The 13,696-nt window shown below is 48.5% G+C and overlaps 2 protein-coding genes across 5 annotated transcripts in view; one reads left to right on the top strand and one right to left on the bottom strand.

Moving 5' to 3' along the window:
- Positions 1 to 6,272, bottom strand: part of POLR1B (RNA polymerase I subunit B) — a 102,358-nt gene extending 96,086 nt beyond the window's left edge. The window contains exon 1 of the mRNA XM_029593781.1: positions 5,899 to 6,272. Coding sequence (XP_029449641.1) covers positions 5,899 to 6,066 — 168 coding nt within the window. The 5' untranslated portion in view covers positions 6,067 to 6,272. The remainder of the gene's footprint in view (positions 1 to 5,898) is intronic.
- Positions 6,273 to 6,306: 34 nt separating this feature from the next.
- The window catches only part of TTL (tubulin tyrosine ligase), a 52,981-nt gene continuing 45,591 nt past the window's right edge, over positions 6,307 to 13,696 (top strand). For 2 of the 4 annotated variants that reach the window (XM_029593785.1, XM_029593783.1), the window contains exon 1: positions 6,307 to 6,705. In XM_029593785.1, coding sequence (XP_029449645.1) covers positions 6,513 to 6,705 — 193 coding nt within the window. In that variant the 5' untranslated portion in view covers positions 6,307 to 6,512. Of the gene's footprint in view, positions 6,929 to 13,696 lie in introns of all 4 variants that reach the window. The other 2 variants (XM_029593782.1, XM_029593784.1) reach the window with 2 other exon arrangements.

Raw genomic sequence — 13,696 nt, 5'->3', positions numbered from 1 at the left:
AAGATGAACATATTTAAGCCCCTTAAATCTCGCTTGTTGTCTGCTGTACCATATATTCTATGTTTTTTATGTATTGGCTTTCACTTGGTGCATTCTGGCAGTTAAGTAGGCTTAAATTTAACAAATAAATATGAATTTTGGAGCACAGCCAGCATAATTTTAGTAGCCTCTCTCTGAACCACTTCCACCCTGCCTCTCTCTTTCTGGAGATACAATCTCCAGAACTGGACACAATATTCTATGCAAGATCTCACCCATGACCTGTACAGAGGTATTAACCCCTCTTTTTTTTCTACCAATCTGCCAATCATCAAGCAAAAAACAAAATCAGTGTTATTGACTTTAATAGCTATAATTTTCTGATTCAGATGTTACATTTTAATATGTAAAATGTAAGTTAATAAAATTAAAATCAATAACCATTTAACAGTTAATCAATAACCATTTAACAGTTAATAAAATTAAAATCAATAACCATTTAACAAGAAAATTTCGCCTGCGACCACCTCGCCTCGCATCCCTGGCTCGCGCTTGCCGGCGCATTCCCATCGGGGAAGGAGCCAGCCACCGAGACGCGACCCCGAACCCTCCGGCCTGTTTCGCGGCCTGCCCGACGCCCTGCCTGCCCGAGGCTCACGTGGGTTCCCCTGCGACCGCCCCCAAGCCGTTCCGGGGACCAATCGGCAGCCCGGCGCTGCTCCGACGCCATCAACGGAGGACGGAAGGTGAGCCCCTTTAAATCCGGGCTCCTACCTGCGGCACCTTCCATTTCGCCTGCGACCACCTCGCCTCGCATCCCTGGCTCGCGCTTGCCAGCGCATTCCCATCGGGGAAGGAGCCAGCCACCGAGACGCGACCCCGAACCCTCCGGCCTGTTTCGCGGCCTGCCCGACGCCCTGCCTGCCCAAGGCTCACGTGGGTTCCCCTGCGACCGCCCCCAAGCCGTTCCGGGGACCAATCGGCAGCCCGGCGCTGCTCCGACGCCATCAACGGAGGACGGAAGGTGAGCCCCTTTAAATCCGGGCTCCTACCTGTGGCGCCGCACGCCAGGCGTCACGCGCACGAAGGAGCGTGAACTAAGGGGCCAGCCCCTTAGTGTACCCCTTCGTGCTGCACCTTAGTGCCGCGCCCAAACACCCCCTCTCTCCACCGCCACCGACATCCCCCATACTCAGCGCCCTGAAACAGCTCAACCCTCAGCTTCAAATCTGCGGCCTCTATCCTCTCACCTCCCACTGTGACCCACTCCCAGAAGGTGAACGAGATAGAGCGGGAGGGAGTCACACAGCCTGAGAGAGAGTGTGAGAGACGCCGACCGAGAGATATGGAGAAAAACGCTTCTGCAAAGGACATACGTCTCAGGCACTAACTGAACCACGTGCAACGGGACCATCCTCCACGCTATCCCCTCCTTTCACTATCAATCAACACGGACACTCGCCACACGGTGAGCAGCGCAAAGTGCCCTATTCCTCTGTGCTGCACCCCTGTTTACTATTTGTACCCTATTTATTTATTTATTTATTTAAAATTTTTATATACCGGCATTCATGTTGCAAACACATCATGCCGGTTTACATATAACAGGGGTGTACAGTGAACAATTCAATAACCTATTTGTGTAGAAGGAAGCAGTTACAAATAACAAGGTAATAGAACTGGGAGGAGAGAAGAAAAGGGAGAGAATAACATTAGGTATAGGTATTTACATTAGTAATAACATTTTTACATGTGGAAGCAAACTGTAATTTGCTTATATTCAGATTATTGAAACTTGCGGACTCAGATAGCTGCTCCGCATATCTTCTTCACTGCTTATCTTTTATTATTAGTTATTAGTAATGTTATTAGTAATGTTATTAGTAATGTTATTAGTAATAACATTTTTACATGTGGAAGCAAACTGTAATTTGCTTATATTCAGATTATTGAAACTTGCGGACTCAGATAGCTGCTCCGCATATCTTCTTCACTGCTTATCTTCTGCTAGTCCACTGTGCACCCCTCCCATCTACCTGCTCCCCCTTCCTACCTGACCTTTAAGGTAACAACATGGCTGCTTACCCAATCCCTCGCATCCATCACCCTCTCTCCAGACTACCTCCCCCCCCCTCCTTCCCCACCACCCCCTCCCCCCGCCGTAGATCCCTCATCCCCATCCTTACCTCACCCCTAACCCAATTCCTTGGTCTCACCACCCTCTCCATTTTACTCATGAATGCGCAATCCATATCCAAAAAGACACTAATCCTCAATGACCTACTTACGGACTGCACTCCAGACATTTGTGCAGTCACAGAAACATGGCTCAAAGAATCAGATACCATCCTCATAAATCAACTCCCATCCTCCCTCTATGACATATTCCCCATCCACCGACCTAAAAAAAGAGGAGGAGGACTTCTCCTAGCAGCTAAGAAACACCTTAACCTGAAACCCATCAGCATACCCGCCCCACCCAAACTTGAAATAGGTCTCTTTAAGACAGCTACCCTGCAAATCTGCCTTGTTTATGCCCCCCCCCCCACCATCCTTGAGTCCAACCCCTCCCCCCTAATTGAATTTGTTGTAGAATGGATGAAAACAGATACCCCTTCCATCATCCTTGGAGATTTTAATCTTCATGTTGACTCACTCCCCCCCACTGCATCATGCGAAACCTTCACTCAATCACTTCTTGCCATAGGCTTCCGTCAAATTATAACATCTCCAACCCACAAAGCTGGTCACACACTGGACCTAATGTTTATTAACTCCAGTTTCCAGACCACCGACTCACCCATCTGCACCCCAGTGCCCTGGTCCGACCACTATCTCATTGAAAGCCGACTCGCCATGAAGAAATCCCTCCCAAGTAACCATCCCACTCACACCACCATCAAATCCAGAAAAACCTGCCCCAGCGACGAATTATCTGACGCATTAGCCTCTTCCCTACCTAGACTAACCTGCTTAGACCCAGACACAGCCTTAGCTTCCTGGCATAGCCTCACTGAAGACATTGCCAACAAGCTTTGCCCACTCTCCGAACGTACTATAAACACCGCAGTGAAACCCTCCAAGCCCTGGTACACCCAAGAGCTAAAAACCCTAAAATGTAATCTCAGACAAAAAGAGAGAAAATGGCGCAAGGACCCAACCCCGCAACACTCCTCCAGCTACAAAACAGCCTTACATATATACAGACTGTCCACCCTCAAGCGTGACTTCTATGGCAAAAAAATCCATGAATATAAATTCAACCCTAAAGTTCTTTTCTCCTATGTCACTAGCCTCACCACCCCTATCTCTCCTACCATTCCAGACTCTGAGGCTGCGGCTAAATGTGAAGAACTGGCAAATTACTTCCAAAGTAAAATCTCCAACTTGCTCTCCAGATTTCCCCCCACCAATCCCTGTCCCCCCACTAACCCACCCTCGTTTCCCCCTCCTACCCAACCTTCAATGGCCACAATTGACCTTACCTCCTCTAAAGAAATCATAAGCCTCCTTCGTAAACTTAAGCCAGCCTCTCACCCCAACGACACCATCCCCACCAAAGCTCTAATAGCCATCCCCGAATGCATAGCCAGCACTATAGCAGACATTATCAACTGCTCCTTCACCCATGGGACAGTCCCAGACCCCCTCAAACACGCTGTTGTTAAACCCCTCCTCAAGAAACCCTCCCTAGACCCAAAAGACCCCGCCAACTTCCGCCCCATTTCCAACCTCCCTTTTATCTCCAAACTAATGGAAAAAGTGGTTAATTCTCAACTCATGGACTACCTTGAAAACCATGATATCCTCCATGTTTCCCAATTCGGATTCAGGAAACACTTTAATACTGAATCCTTACTCCTTTCCCTTACTGACCATCTCCTCAGAGGTCTGGGACAAGGCCACAGCTACCTCCTCGCCCTTCTCGATATTTCAGCGGCCTTCGACACCATCAGCCACCACCACATCCTGACACGGCTAGAAAGCATCGGCATCTCAGGAATAGCCCTCACCTGGTTCAAATCCTACCTCTCTAACAGAAAGTTCTCTGTTAAAATTGGAAACAACCTATCTGCCTCATACCCCCTACAACAAGGAGTCCCGCAAGGCTCATCACTTTCTTCGACCCTCTTCAATGTTTACCTCACACCTCTCTGCCACCTCCTCTCAGACCTTAAACTCAAATTCTACCTCTATGCTGATGATGTACAGATCATCATTCCCATTCACAACTCTATATCTGATGCCCTGGAACACTGGGAAAATTGCCTAGCAGCTATCAACGCCCTCCTCACCAACCTTCAGCTTGCACTCAACACAAATAAAACAGAACTCCTCCACATCTCCTCGCATCCCCCTGACCTCCCGCCTAACGACCCTAAACTTAACCTCCTTACTGCTCAACCCTCCGTTAGGGACCTCGGAGTCCTCCTCGATCCCAATCTCAGTATGAAACCTCACATCAATTCCATCCTCAAAGCCGGTTTCTTCAAACTCAATGTTCTAAAGAAACTCAGACCCCTGCTCTACACCCATGACCTCCGTACAGTGATTCAAGCCACCCTCACCTCCAAACTTGATTACTGTAATGCCCTCCTCTTAGGGCTCCCCCTATCTTCGATAAAACCCCTCCAACTATTGCAAAATGCTACTGCAAGACTCATCACGAACACACGCAAACACGACCATATTACCCCCATCCTTAAGGACTTACATTGGCTCCCCATCCTGTCCCGCATACACTACAAAACTTTGACCATAATACACAAATCCATCCACACCCACAACTCAAACTGGCTTGACCTCCCATTCACCGCCTCCTTTTCCACCCGAGCCACCAGATCCACCAACAAAGGCACCCTACATGTTCAATCCTTGAAAACAGCTCATCTCTCCTCCACCCGCAACCGTGCCATCTCAATTGCCAGTCCAGCCCTCTGGAACTCCCTACCTGTCCACATGCGCCTTGAACCCTGTGCAATCAAATTCAAAAAGAAACTAAAAACACTTCTGTTCAACCATGCCTACACAGAATAGCTTTCCCTCCCCCTCCGCAGAATAGCTTTCCCTCCCCCCCCGCAGCCCCCCCCCCCCCCTCTAGGTGACCGCCCTCTCCTTATATTAAGGAGATATTCAATGTAAATTGTAAATTGTTAATTGTTATTCTCTCGTTATGACCTTCTTGTTTTCTATCCTTCATTCTGCCTATTGGTTATCCCCGCGCCCAGTTACTATCCCTGTTGAAATGTACTTTCCAACCTTGCAGTTATTATGTGAACCGGTATGATGTCCCCACAAATACCGGTATATAAAAGTTTCTAAATAAATAAATAAAATAAAAATAATAATGTGAGAAGGAAAAATAGAAGTTATGGGAATGGGAAATGGTATTCAAATAAATATATTTACTTAGTCAATAACTATCCCACTAACATTTTTGAAGACCTGATTGGAAGAGAATAACCCTCTTCACCTAGAGCTTAGAGCCTCAATGACAGGACCCAGATGCAGGTCTGCTAACGGACTTGTTACAGTAATAGCTTCTATGCTGTAAACATTCCAAGCCCTTTCAGGTTTCTGCTAAAGATGTACAGAAATCGTGCAGGTTATCTTCTGTTGTGTGCCATCTCTGTCAGGTTCAATAGCATCGCATACATCGGGTTGTAGTTCCGATTTTCCTAACAAATGGAGAAGTCCATCTCCATGCATATGAGGCCAAACCAAGATTGGATAAGTCTCTACGAGTTGACCGCGTGACATGGTAAGCATAGGGGCACTCATAGACAATAAAAGATAGAGCCTCGGTTGCTGAATACAGGAATCAATCTGCAAGCTGGGGATATGAAGCTGATAAATCTTCATATTTTCCCACCCAGCTCGCCCCGGTGCTGACCCACTTGGGAGCGACTGAAGGCTCACCTGCACCGCCTGGCTGAGCCCTTCTTCCACAGCGTAATTAAAGGACTCTACGTGCGCCCGAGTGAGCTCCTGCAGCGCCTGCTGCTGCCTTTCCTTCGGCAGACCGTAGCCGGGCCCTGTCAGATGTTTCAGGCTCGGTTCGCACGGCAGGTTCCACCACTTCTCCATGCTGCCTCAGAAGGAGGACCCTGACCTGGAAGACAGGCTATTGCTGCTACTTCCGCTGCTGCTGGGACTTGCAGTCCTTCCCTACATCGCCCCCAGGGCAGCGATTTTGCGCTGAGACTACGAATCCCAGAATCCTACGGGCCCGCTCTAGCTGCAGAGAGCAAAGGGTTGTTTTTTTTTTCCTTTTCTGCACGGACTACGAGTCCCGCGAGCTCCCAAGAAGCAGAGAGGTGGCGGAAGTGACTGAAGGAAATAGCGGTGGACTGCAGGGAGGTGGGAATGCACGCTTAGTAGGAGGGAGCACAGCACAGCAGAAGCGTTGTTGCCCCGCACATCGCTTCTTTCTCGCTGACCTCCGAGCGGAGCTCCGCCCGGCACATGGAAGGGGTTTGCGAGCAGGAGCAGATGGGGTGGTGACACTGATCTCCTGCGCCGAAGCTCCGCTGATGAAACGAGAGCCAGGGGTGAAACTGAAGACAGCCTGCCGGCGTGGAGGTGGCGGCTGGGGCGCGCCTCGGATCTGCCTCCCCTCCCCCCCGATTCCTTGGCATGCCGGGGGCTGCGGCAGCCTGCAGCGCTGTACTGAAGTGCGGGGGTTAAAGGCAGGATGCCCTCTGGACCCGGTGCGAATACTAAACGGTAATCCTCAGAAGAAAGACCTCGGAATCCGCGTGCGCTGCGGGGTCCGGCGGAGGGAGTGGCAAGATGTACACGTTCGTGGTCCGCGACGAGAACAGCAGCGTCTACTCGGAGGTGGCCAAAATCCTCCTCTCCACGGGACAATGGAAGCGGCTGAGGCGAGACAACCCCAGGTTCAACCTGATGCTGGGGGAGAGGAACAGGTTGCCCTTCGGGAGGCTGGGTAAGGATGGGTACCCTGGGCGGGGCGGTAGGGGCTCCATACCCTGACTGTCACGCCCATCTCGGTCCATGGGAACTGGAAATCCCGGGGGCGAGTGGCATTTTTTATTCCAGGGTAGCCTTCCCCTGTTGGAAGGCTTGGCCAGTCCAGGGGTACCAGCTTGGAGTGATGCTGCAGAGAGCAGGTTTGGGTGTTGTCTGCAGCATCAAGGGAGGGGACCAAGAGTCTCTGAGGGCGTAGCAACAATTATGCATCTTTCAGTGCCTATGTGCTTGGGGGTGACGTGATCCTTCTGAAAACTTTATCCTTTATTTTTCCCGCTCTGATTCCATGCAGTCTCCAAAATTAGTTTTTACTGCTTTATCTTGCAGCATAATTCATTAAATTCTTGGATGCCTTTTTGTTAGGTTGTGTTTTTTTGGAAAACAAAATCGTTCCACTGGGCTTGCATTTTTCCGATTCTGGCACAACTCTTGTTTAAAATTTGTAAGTATGTTTAGTTTGGGGGCTCACTGGTAAGTGAAAATCGGTTATTTTTCCTTTAGGAAGCTCAGACATTCTCCCCCCCCCCCCCCCCCCCCAAATCAAAATTCTGCTTGCATTCTTTTCACAGTGTGCGCTATTGAGATTTTTATTTATTTATTTATTTTGTGCTATTCACTGAATTTTTGGTGATAGAAATCAAGACTGCTCTATTGACTGGCATGCCCCTCCCTGTTTTCAACACGGTGTTGCCAAAAGCAGTTGAACTTTAGCTGCCTGCTCAGAGCCTAGAACATTTTTCATGTGGTCAGAAATAGTTTTAGAAAAATAGACTATAAAGCATTTGCAAGTGTGAAATTAGTAAAATGTCATGACTCAAAGTGATCCACAGTAAAATACCCTGATTGGACATTAAAAATCCTTTGTATATGTTATTGCTCTGATAAAAGACCTGGGAACAATAAGATTCATTATGTGCATTTAAAGTAGCAAAAAAAAGGTAGCTTTGAATCCTTTTGTACTGTTCCTTGCATTGTCTTGGCTGAAGATGTGATGTCAACCAATATTATTAAAACTGCCCTGCCATTGGTCCATGCCTGATGAGGTAATTAGGGGAACAGCAGCATCCCAGAGTTAGATTCTGGACATGACTACTACTCTTCAGGCCAGGTAGGGCAGGAATATGGCAGAGGCAGCGTTCACGGCCCTTGAGATGGAAGGAGGTTCTGTTGGCCTAAGTTGCATTTAAAGGCTAGTCATAGTCTATGCCTCTTGGCTGAAGCAGTTGTTGCAATTGCCAGGCTGGGGCAAGTAAGAAGATATCATAGGGAGAAATCCCAGCAGCTGCAAGCAGAGACTGACAGAAGCCCAGTCCTGAGTAGCAGTGAAAGCCGCTGGGCAATAAAAACCCAAGACCATGTGATCAGTGTGAACTGAAGGATTTCAGTACATGGTTACATGATATGTCTGACAGCCACAGATACCCCTCTCACAGCTGAAGTTTTATCAGATTGTGAGAACTGAATATGATCTAATGCTCTAAAATAGTGGTTTCCCCAAACCTATTCTAGGGAACCCACCAAAGACAGTTGAGCTTTCAAGATATATCCACTGTTAATATTTATTGTACATATGAATATGCATGAGATAAATTTGCATATTCTGAGTCTCTAGTTGTATGCAAATATATCTCCATATTCGTAGTAGGTACCTTGAAAACTCGACTGGCTGAGGGGGGACTCCAGATGATAATCCTGAATTTGTTGTGCAGATATATGTGGAGTAGGTTTTCAAACTGATTTCTGCACGTGAAACTTGATTTACTGCCATTTGAAAAGCAACTAGGGGCTAGTACCTGTAAGAGCATAACTTGATTACACACGGGCTTCTTTCTGTACGTACTCCCAAGAGGCACTGCAGGGAGTGGAGTTGGACTGGGGAAAAGATTTACATGTGTGCTTTTGATTTTTTTTTTTTTGGCGCAAAGCTACTGGGGACACCTACAGATTTTTAAAACAGACTTGCAGGTCTGCTTCAAAAATTCAGGCCAGAGTTTGCAAGAACAAAGTTAAACATGGATTTTAGTCCTACAGAGGCTGCTTTGAAAAGGACCCAATCTATGGTCATCCATGATTGGGAATTTTAGGCCCATCTTTAAATCCTTATGTTCTGGGGGGTTTTCTCCACTATTAAATAAACCAGTGATGCTCAAACTGGTCTTCAGTCCCCTCCTACCCAGTTGGGTTTTTCAGGATACCCCAATGAATATGCATGCGTTATTTGCATACATTGGAGACAGTACATGAAAATATCTCATGCATATTTCCAGACATACAAATCACATTAAAGAGATAGAAGCACTCAGGTTGTTCAGTTGTTTTCTGATCAGATTCCTCGAACTTGTAATGTTTTACATGATCAGAGCAGGAGGCTACTTAACAACAAAGTCCAATAAAACTGTTAAGGCAAGTGAAAGCTGATCAGAGGCAACTGTAATAAGGAAGCAAAAACAAGTTGCATTCCTGCAGTCAGTTTATTTAAAAGGACACTGCTGTGACTGGTAAAAGGGGACTTTGAAAAGGATTGGCATTTGTTTACATCTGTGGCACAGTAGCAGAGAATGCAAATTGAAGGAAGACGGTTGGGTGCAGCCTTCTCGGTGAGTTCCCGAGGAGGAGCCGCAAAACCTTGGGGGTTTTTTTTTCCGGCTTATGTCTCTTGCTGCATGCTTTTGTGAAAAAGATTAAAATTTAAAAAACTAAAAATAGTAGGCATAGATTAATTTATGGCCGCAAATAGCCGTACTTGCACAGGCGTGTTTATGTGGTAAAGATTCTACAGTGTTCAGTCTAGCCCCGTCCCCTGAGAAGTGCGCATTTAGACTGGACCCCGCTTTGGCACCATCGTTATTTTACGATTTGATGCTGTCGGTGGTTCTGGATACATCACCTAGAACCAGACTTTCAAATCTTGGGGGTGTGATTCAGGAGAGATGCTGCTGCTGCTAATAAAATAATGTAAGCAGGTCAGTGTGGGAGCTGCATCACATGTAGTAGGGTAGTCAGAGTTTAAAATGAGTCCCCCACTGACCTGTTTGGAATGAAGGTTGGATAATGCAATTTATTTTGGGGGGTTTTCCCATTGTAAAAACCCCTTCTGAGAAGGTTGTCTGTTTTGCGGTGAGCTGTTCTGGGGTTCGTTTCAGTGGAAGCTGTTGCTTGGGCTTTGAATTTGGCGTATGATGCTCGGTGCATTCTGATAGGGTGAACTCTGCGCTCAGAATTCCAGGGCGGCTTATTCTTTGGCTTAAGTGAAATCGCATCCCTGGTTGAATGGTTTAGAGTTGTGAGTTGGCGTATCTTAAAGAGGGGACTCGTTTATGTTGGTAGCATCCTTTTCAGGTTTAGTTGTTGGGCCTGGATTTAAGCATGGGTAACACAGGGGGTCTGGTATGTCAAATTTTGAAGGCTCCCGAATACCCAGGCCAAAGAGAAGCCTGCTTTCAGGCCATGCGCATTGCCACTGTGGCAATCATCCTATGGGTACCAAAATCTTAAATCCAACCCTTCTAAAAGTATCAAATTAGTCTGTGAAGTCCTAAAGTTCCCTTAGGCCCCCAAAATGAAATTTTCTGATCTTGCTGCCCTATTTGGGCCTAAATTTCCTACTAATCAATGTAGCCAACCACTTAGGGGTCACCTCCTCTTCCATCCACCCACTGATCTTGCCTAAGCAGCAGCCGCTTCCCATTTGACCCGCCCCCCCCCCCCCTTAAAGGTGCAGGAGTGGGCCAGTGGCATTGAATCACTATAAACTTGTCCCCGATTCACCTCTGCTCAGGCTAAGCAGCGCTTGAAAGAGAGGGCCACCCTGTGGAGGAAAAGGTGTCTCTTCACTGCGATGTTTACTGCGAGGTTGGGGGGAGATGACCTGTGTGTCTGAAGAGGTAAATCCAACTTCGTAGGGTTATCAACTGGCTTCATTTTTTTTTTCTCCAAGGAGAGGCTCATAGGTTTGCTCCCACTGCTTGCATAGCTTTGTAGTTCTCGATCAGGAGCTTGCCTTGCAGACAGACATTTTCTAGGTTTCTTTGTTACAAGTCCATACATGCATTGGGCAAAACCAGAACTGGACCAGACTGTCTTGAAAAAAAAAATAGAGCCTGTTGGTGGTAATTGTAGTTCAGGGGTGGGAAAACCTTTTGGCCTAAGGGCAGCATTGGGGGATAAATACTGTATGACCAGCTTAGAGGAGAAGAAGAGGTGGGGAGGAGAGAAGGAGGTGGTCCCAGTCCCAAAACACTAGCACCCTTCCGATGCACCAGAGTTGTGTGCTGTTCTGTGCATGTGGCTCACCCCACAACACACAAGGGACCCGGTAGCTCTCACTGCTGCCACCACCAACCTCTGCACTGCGCTAGACATACAGATTACACACAATTCTTAGTGCACTCTGGCCACTGCTGTGCCTGGGACCCTCATGTGGCTCAAATCGCATCGCCGATGGCTACTGCTCGGCTGCAGTTGTTCCATGGCTGAAAGGGGAGATAGAGCTCAGGGGCTGGATCCGACACACTGGCCACAGTTTTGTCCACCTTTTGTTGTCCCTGTTAGCACAAAGTGGATGCACCTAAAAAAGGGAGCACTGAATCGCCTGCTTGACTTTAACAATATCTCATCCAGCCAGGTTGGAGGAGAAGGGTTCCTGGCTTTTGAGTGCAGGGTTCCTGTTTAAGATCTCTCACGGGAGGGATATGCTCTGTCTGTGTATACCTCTTGATTTGCTGTGCATGATCTAAATGAACCTAATTGCCAAGTCACCATCTGAAGACGACGGGGACTGATATAGCAGACAGACTCTGCCAAGAGGTCTGGGCATTAAAGCCAGTACTGCAGCACTGCTAGAGGGCGTGGTTTGCTCAGCCCCAGGTTTGAAAGAGACAAGCAATAGAGAGGAGACATTTCAGCTATCTCATGGCATCCTGCCTAAGGGAGAAGCAGAATTAAACCACGGCTGCTGCCTGGAATAGGATGTCACTGCCTTCCACCCATGCTTTTGTGGGTTTACAGTATACATGTCAGAAAAGGGAACCAAATTTATATTTGCCTTCTGACGACATCCAGTTGAATAGAATGTTCCTAGTTTGATTCCATGCTGAGCCGGTTTATTCATAAAATGCGTTTGTTTCTGTAGCTGCCGGGGACGTGACCATTCTACATCGGCTCTGCCCAATGGACTAGACGTATAGCGCATGCTAACGCGACCGTTCCTGATTGGAGTGGAAGGCAGTTCGGGGGGTGATGTCTCACCGTACGCCTTCTTTCCGTCAGAGGGCTGTCAAGGCTGGAAGAATGATTTTGAACAGTATTCGGCATTTTGCCTGCAATTGTGGTGCAGCCGGCGCTGTGCAAATGAAGGCAGCCAAGATTGGGCCTGCCGTGCCGGGCCAGGCCCTTTTGGGCCGCAGCCGTGACTGGTGGGTGCGTCTGCCTGAAGGACTTTGCCGCTGCACCGTGGCCACAGACAGGAACCAGCAGGAGCTTTAGGTAAAGTTTTGACATTTGGAAACTGAGAAACTCCATCCATCCAAAAACCTTAACACTTTCAGATCCAGACCTCTGAGTGGCACGAGCACCCTGGATTTGAAAATGAAAAGACCAGTTGGGAATTGCTTCTGAAATGTTCTTTCTGGCGGGTTTTGCATAGTTTTGGAAGTAAAATAATTCCAAATGGGGGCTTGACTGAAGATCTGAACACAGACCAGTGCGTTGGCATGCACAGTGGCCAGGGGGGCCTGTAGGCTTGAAGGGCTTTAGGTACTGGGTTTGTGGAGCCTGCTGCAGCAGTTGAGTGGGGGGGGGGGGTGCAAATCTGCCTGAGTGAGCTGTATCTGCTATGTCTGCAAAGTTTCAAGCAGGGGTTGGTGGCTAGGGATAGGCTGAGGGCCTAAAACTGCCCTGGGGAGGCTGCAGACCCTCCTAGGCTTTCCTCCCCTCTCATCCTTTCCTCAGACCTGCTCTGTCTCCCTCTATTTTATACAGGGCCACAGTTCTTCTTGTGTATTGCCCTGCTCCCAACTCCTTCTCTCCTCTGCTCCCTAATCCTCCTTCCATTATCCACTTCCCTTTCTGTAACACCCTCGCTTCTCCTGTGCTCACCCGTGCCAGCCCCATAATCTTCTCCCCAGTTCATCTTCTCCTCACCTGCTCCCATCCTCTGCCCTCATCCCCCTCCCGGGCCCCCCATCTCATCCCACACCCTCCTATATTACTGTACTAGTTTCTCTTTGTCTCTCACCCCCACCTCCTCTCCTGGTAGCCGTCTTTATCGCTGCCTCTCCTGTTTAGAGCAGAAGTCTGTGCCCCGGGGGCCAGGAAGGAGAGAAAACTCTGCTCTGGGGACCCAGCCTGCAGCTCTTTCGCCGACCCTTCGCGCGTACGGCCACACCTCTTCGTTCCCGGACCGCAGCAGGCTGCTTGGATCAGTTCCTCCGCCCTGGTGGCAGGGTTGTGGGAGGCCTGGTGCCGGAGTCGGGAAGGAGAGGGGAACGTGCCATAACCACCCTGCTCCTCCCTAGTCTTGGGGAGCAGGGCTGGCTCCTAACTGTCCTATCAGGATTGTAAGTGGCTCCCTCACAGCCCAGGCACCCCCCCCCCCCCCCCCCATATCCGTGGCTGAACGAAGAAGCGCGGGGTTCACTACAGTCACATCTGTCACATGGACCTAAAGATGCCACTGACCCGCATTCCTGGAACATGTTATGGTTTCATTCCAAAAGGATATAAG

Source organism: Rhinatrema bivittatum, chromosome 3 (genome assembly GCF_901001135.1).
Source record: "Rhinatrema bivittatum chromosome 3, aRhiBiv1.1, whole genome shotgun sequence".
Lineage (NCBI taxonomy): Eukaryota > Metazoa > Chordata > Amphibia > Gymnophiona > Rhinatrematidae > Rhinatrema > Rhinatrema bivittatum.
The sequence above is the reverse complement of the archived record's forward strand: the minus strand, read 5'-3'. Positions and strand labels throughout refer to the sequence as shown.